Consider the following 6,090-nt stretch of genomic DNA (forward strand, 5'->3'; position numbering starts at 1 on the left):
TTTTTTTTTTACAGAATTCTATTAATTTTCTTTATTTTTGCACATTAAAAAATGAAACACACTATACAAATGGTTTTTCATAGCAGATTACACATGAGTCCATTCAGACTTGCTCTCAAATTGCTGCCAACATTACAAGTGCTACCTGGGATGAAAGCTGTTAATCAGGTAGCCAATGTATTGATTTAAATGCAGTAGCATGCAGCCCTCAGTGTGGAAGGTTCAGTTCCCCATAGTTCTTAAGTTAGGTTAAATAATGTTGGTATCCATATTTACAGACTTGAAATGTATCGATCCTGAGCAGTTCTGATGTAAATCTGAGACAACATGATGGGAATCTCCGTCTCAGTTTTAAAAAGGGAGGTCCAAATGGTGGCAGGCTGCCTGCTATGAACTTGAGTTGTTTTTATTCTTTCCATAATGAACTATTTGCTGCGAGTCACACAATCAGACCCTTCTAGAAGGGTTAAGCCAAGTAGCTGTAGGAAAATCTTAAATGAAAATCTTAGCCAATGAATCATGGCCTTTGCATGGTGACAAAGCACCAGCTCATGTGGCACTGACTGAGGGAGTTTTCAGCAGGTAACTAAATAACTGTACTGAAACATCCTCCCTACTCACCTGACCTGGCCCCCAGTGACTTTTTCTGCACTGGAAGATAAAGGAAATATTAAGAGGAAGACATTGGTTGACATTCAGGACATCAAAGGTAATATGACAACTGTTGATATGGCCATTCCAGAAAAAAAGCACATAAATCGCTGAGAAGGGTGGACTAAGCACTCATGTCAGTGCACAGCTTCCCAAGGGTAGTTCTTGGAAGGTGGCTGTGGTGATATTCAGCAATGGGGCAGGTAGCATGTTTGCTAGGATGAGTTCACAAACTTAATTGTCAGACCTCACATACTATAATTACCATGATTTGATTATTACACATTGTATGCCTGTATCAAAATATCACATGTACTCTGCATGTATGTACAACTATTATTATGTCCAAAATAATGAAAAATAAGACATTTAAAAGAACAAACTAATAATAACAGATTAATATTAGCTTTGGAGAATTGCAGCTAGTATAAAGAAAGAAATGTAGACCATTACTACTGTATTTCTTTTACCAGAATTTTATTGATGGGCAAATAATTTTTAAAATGCTTGAATTTACCAGTGTAGGAATCATTTGTGTAAGTTACTCAGAAGTTGTTAGATACCACATTGATCATGACAGTAGCACATGAATCCCGGTTATTCTATTTACCTAGAATTTGAGTCCTACTCTTGAGTTACCAGCCTTTTTTCTGATTTCTTCAACTGTATATGAAGGGGGTTAGATACAAGGCTGACAATCCCTTTAGAAAGCAAACTTGCCTTAATTTTGGATTTCTACTCATGGAATGATGTATTTTCTCCACCGGAACAGGTCCTGTGGAGATTTGATGGCAAGAAACCAGACACTTTGGGATCCAATACTCAGCTGTACAAATGGCTGCCCCAGAATGACCTTCTTGGTAAGATTTTTGGGAAAAAATATCGAATACGTGAGTAACAGCCAATTACCGTGATAGTCAGCCAATAGCTTAACATAAACAATATTTATGAAAACTCAAAAATAAAATCCAGCTGCTTTATACACATTTCTAGTCCTGGGGGGGAAAGAATAACCTGTAGCAGTTTGCATTTTCCTACACACACTCATATTTTTTACATCTGGAAACAAAGTGTCTATTTCAGCTCTTGTGGGTGTCTTGGTCTCTTACCTCCATTGGAGCAACTTTACCTTGACCTTCTCCCTACTCAGAGTCATTTTACATGACAGTGACCATCATAGTTCCTCTTCTTTTTCCAGAGACTCTGCATTGTCTGTGGAAAGGAATCCCCAGTCCCTACCATAAAGTGACATCACCTTCACAGAGGAGTGTGGCCTATCCTTGCTGTGACCTCAGCCCTGCTCCTGTCATACTCCCTGCTGCCTGGACACCTTGCATGTCAGATGCAATGACTGCACCATTTCCCTGAGAGAACAAGTGCTAATAAGCCTGACTCTGTCTTGTCTTTTCCTTTTCTTTGTCTTTGTACACTTCGTTTCTTTTATCTAGAATGTTCTTTTTCATTGTCCCTTGGTGATCTTGTGTCTGTCTTCCATTCTCAAGTCACACAGCATTTCCTACTTGCAGACTTCACTTCTCTCTCAAGCAAAAGTAGTTCCTTCTGCTTCTGAAATCTGAGAGCAGTTCTAGTGTAGGTTTGTGGGAGTCTGCTCTGCTATCTAGAAAACATTCCCCTTTCACTGTCCTATAATGTGACTTTCTCATCTTATTCCTGAGACGTGTAATGAATAATTTCGCTGATATTCACCCAACTGTAGGTCACCCCAAAACCAAGGCTTTTGTAACTCATGGTGGAGCCAACGGCATATATGAGGCCATCTACCACGGGGTCCCCATGCTGGGCATTCCTTTGTTTGGGGAACAAGCTGACAACATGGCTCACATGAGGGCCAAGGGAGCAGCTGTCACCTTGGACTTCACCACGATGTCCAGTGCTGATTTGCTCAGTGCTCTGAAGATGGTCATTAATGATCCCATGTGAGTAGCATGACTTTTTACTAGGTGGTATTTCTATATAGGTTCTCTTAATGAGATTAATTCATTAGTATATTTTTAGTAGATCAGTTTTGAAAACAATTTAAATTATCTTTATATTTTGAAATTATAAATTTTCTTGAATGTGAATGCTGTGAACCCCCTACTGTTTGGAAATTAAAAGCTAATAAATTATTCAATCAATCAGCAACTTGCTTTCATTTCCCACCAGGTACTTAGTTCACAGTTGCATTGAACCCAATAAACTTAATGGGAAACTAATTGGTACAGAAGTTTTCTATATAAAAATAACTTCAGATACACAAAGAAGTGTAAACAAGATGAATCTTTACAATTAAGACAGAATCCATAGTTAAAAGGAGTAATAAACTTTGAAATATTCAAAAATACTTTAATTCAATTCCTACAATTTCTTAATTTATTTCCTTTCTTTTATTCCAAAATGTATTTTTATACTGTTATTATTTTAATAGATTCAATAGTAGATATAATTTACATAGCATAAAATGTATGTATTCAAAAGGTAAAACTGAAATATACTTAGTATGTTTATGGAGTTATAATTTGAAAACCTCTGTACCACTCCAAGGAAATTTTGTAAGGCATAGCAATCTCCTCCTATAAACACCTAATCCCAAGAAATGCTAATTTATGTTTTCTCTATAGATTATTCTCTATAGGTATCACATATAGGAATCATACACTTTATGGTACATTAAAAATAGCTTTTTCACTAAGCATAATTTTTTTAGTTTTATTCATGTTGTGTGTACTAGAATTTTGTTCCCTTTTTATTATTATTGTTTGGGATTCATTCAGGTTACAAAGAATTAGGTTACACTGATTCCATTGATTAGATAAATTCCCTCTTATAATTGTGCCCCACCCCCAAGAAGTATGCCATATACCATAATCTCAAACCCACTCTCTCTTGCCCTCACCCCACTCCCTCATTCCCTTGCCCCCTCCCTTATATTAGCCCATCTATTGCCTTCCTAGTAGAACCAAAGTCATTGGATTCTTGATTCTCCATTCTTGTGATGCTTTACTAAGAAGAATGTGTTCTACCCCAATTCAGGTTAATAGGAGAAATGTAAAGTCTCCATATTTTTTAGTGGCTGAATAGTATTCCATGGTATACATATACCATAGCTTAATCTATTCCTGGGTTGGTGGGCATTTAAGCTGTTTCCACAATTTGGCAATTGTAAATTGAGCTGAGATGAACAGTTAGTGCTAGTGTCCTTCTGATAAAAATAATTATTTTTCTTCTGGGTAGATTTCAGGATCAAATGGGAGATCTAATTTAACTTCTTTGAGAATTCTTCATACTTCCTTCCAAAAAGGTTGTATGAGTTTGCAGTCCCACCAGCAATGCAAAAGTGTTCCCTTCTCCCCACATTTGCATGAACATCTGCTGCTTTGAGACTTTGTGATGTGGGCCATTCTCACTGGGGTTAGGTGATGTATCACAGTGGTTTTGATTTGCATTTCTCTGATAATTAGGGACGATGAGCATTTTTTCATATGTTTGTTAGCCATTCGTCTATCTTCTTTATCGAAAGTTCCATTGATCTCTCTTGCCAAGTGATAGAAGGGATTGTTGGCTCATTTTTTGCTGATTAAATTGAGTTGTCTGTAGATCCTAGTTATCAAGCTTTTGTTAGATTCATAACATGCAAATATCTCTTCCCATTCTGAAGGTTGTCTGTTTGCTTTGGTTCTTCTCTTTAGAAATTAAATGAAGCATAAACTTTTTCATGAATTTGATAAGATTAGCCAATAAACTTACTCTCAATAATGGAATCCTTTATTTCTCCTGCAGATATAAAGAGAATGCTGTGAGGTTGTCTAAAATTCACCATGACCAGCCAATGAAGCCCCTGGATCGAGCGGTCTTCTGGATCGAGTTCGTCATGCGCCACGGAGGAGCCAAGCACCTGCGGGTTGCAGCCCACGACCTCAGCTGGGCCCAGTACCACTCCCTGGACGTGATTGGCTTCCTGCTGGCCTGCGGGGCAGCTGTGATGTTCGTTATCACAAAGTGCTGTCTGCTCTGCTACCGGAAGTTTGCTACCCCAAGGAAGAAGGGGAAACAGGAGTAGCTGGGTCCCAGAACTGAAGCTGGGATCCTGACCTGTGGGTCTCCCGGGTGAATGCCAGCAAGAGGGGCGTTATGGAGATTCTCCTCCTCCTGGGACAAAACATCTTTCTCTACTTACCTGGTCAAGTCAGAATTTCCAGAGATTTAGTTCCTATTTGAAAGATAGAATTATCCCATGTTGAACATTGTTAAAAACTGGAAAATATAAAAATCATATAAGTTAAAATAGTATATGGATAAATGTATTGTTCTAATTCACAAATTATAGAAACAAATGTACTGAGCTTAGCTATATTTCACAAATTGTGTGTGGACAGAAGAACAGTAACAATTCCACTCACGGTATCAATACTCAGAATACTTTTATCTAGAGCAGAATTTTGTTGTTATAAGTATTACTCAAAAAACTATACAAAGATTAGTTTCTACATAAAGTCTCTCCTGGCTTTTGCTATTGTGAGACGGGTACTGCTGCTTTGCTCCCCCTGGGCATGCAGCCCCTGAACCTTCTTCTCTAGAAGACACCACGACACTCGCCTTCTTAGGACCTGAGGTGTTTCCCAGGGGACGTGTGTGCCTTAGAAATGCATCATCTCCTGTAAAACTGCTTTTTACAATTTTAATGTAAAATTGAACTAGCTTACAAACTATTTGGTTTCACAAACAAATTTTTCAGGCCATTTCCAAAGATTTTTCAGACTAGTTTCATTCCTATTTTCAGGCTTTTATACCAGATGTACAGTCTCAGTGTTAAGGTGTGATGACACAGATGTGCACACACAGGATAACGCAGCACTGTGAAGGGACTTGCTGAGCTTTCCATCTCTCTAAACATACATGATACACACATATCCATTTCTTTCACAATAGGACACAGCACCACTTAACTACCTAACAAATATGTTGTAAAATTCACTGTGTTTTTTGAAAACAGCTTGAAATGATGGCATTATTGTATATGGATCTGCTTTAGATGATCATGTAGAATTTCTCATTCTTTTCACAGAAGTCTTGTTTCATTTCTCCCATAACGCTGGAACAGAAACTTTTCTTCCTTTACAATTATTAAAAAATAGGATAATCATCATTTTTATGAACCTAAAATTGTTGTGTTTACCAATAGACAGTAAAAATGAAAGGAATAAAATAATTATGTGAAAAATAGTTAAATCAAATGTCAGTGGTTTCTAATATAATCGTCCTTAACCCATAAGTGAGGGACGTGCACAGTGTTCACAGTGGTGCAGGGTGACGAGAGCCTGGCTGTCTGTGGCAGGAAGTTCACAGTCACTCACACCTCACAACACATTTTCTCCAGACTCAGCACGACTCAAAAAATAAAAACATTGATTCTACAAAAATTATAGGAAGAGTTTCTAA

The 6,090-nt window shown here is 37.7% G+C and overlaps 1 protein-coding gene across 2 annotated transcripts in view; it reads left to right on the top strand.

Annotated features, from left to right (window-relative positions):
- LOC111721727 (UDP-glucuronosyltransferase 2B31-like) overlaps positions 1-5,872 on the top strand; it is a 15,796-nt gene extending 9,924 nt beyond the window's left edge. The window contains exons 4-6 of one of the 2 annotated variants that reach the window (XM_023507597.1): positions 1,424-1,511; positions 2,369-2,588; positions 4,432-5,872. In XM_023507597.1, coding sequence (XP_023363365.1) covers positions 1,424-1,511; positions 2,369-2,588; positions 4,432-4,711 — 588 coding nt within the window. In that variant the 3' untranslated portion in view covers positions 4,712-5,872. Of the gene's footprint in view, positions 1-1,423; positions 1,512-1,849; positions 2,042-2,368; positions 2,589-4,431 lie in introns of those variants that run through there. The other variant, XM_023507598.1, reaches the window with a different exon arrangement.
- The last annotated feature ends 218 nt before the right edge of the window (positions 5,873-6,090 follow it).

Source organism: Otolemur garnettii, unplaced genomic scaffold (genome assembly GCF_000181295.1).
Source record: "Otolemur garnettii isolate 467f Iridium unplaced genomic scaffold, OtoGar3 scaffold00191, whole genome shotgun sequence".
Taxonomy (NCBI): Eukaryota; Metazoa; Chordata; class Mammalia; order Primates; family Galagidae; genus Otolemur; species Otolemur garnettii.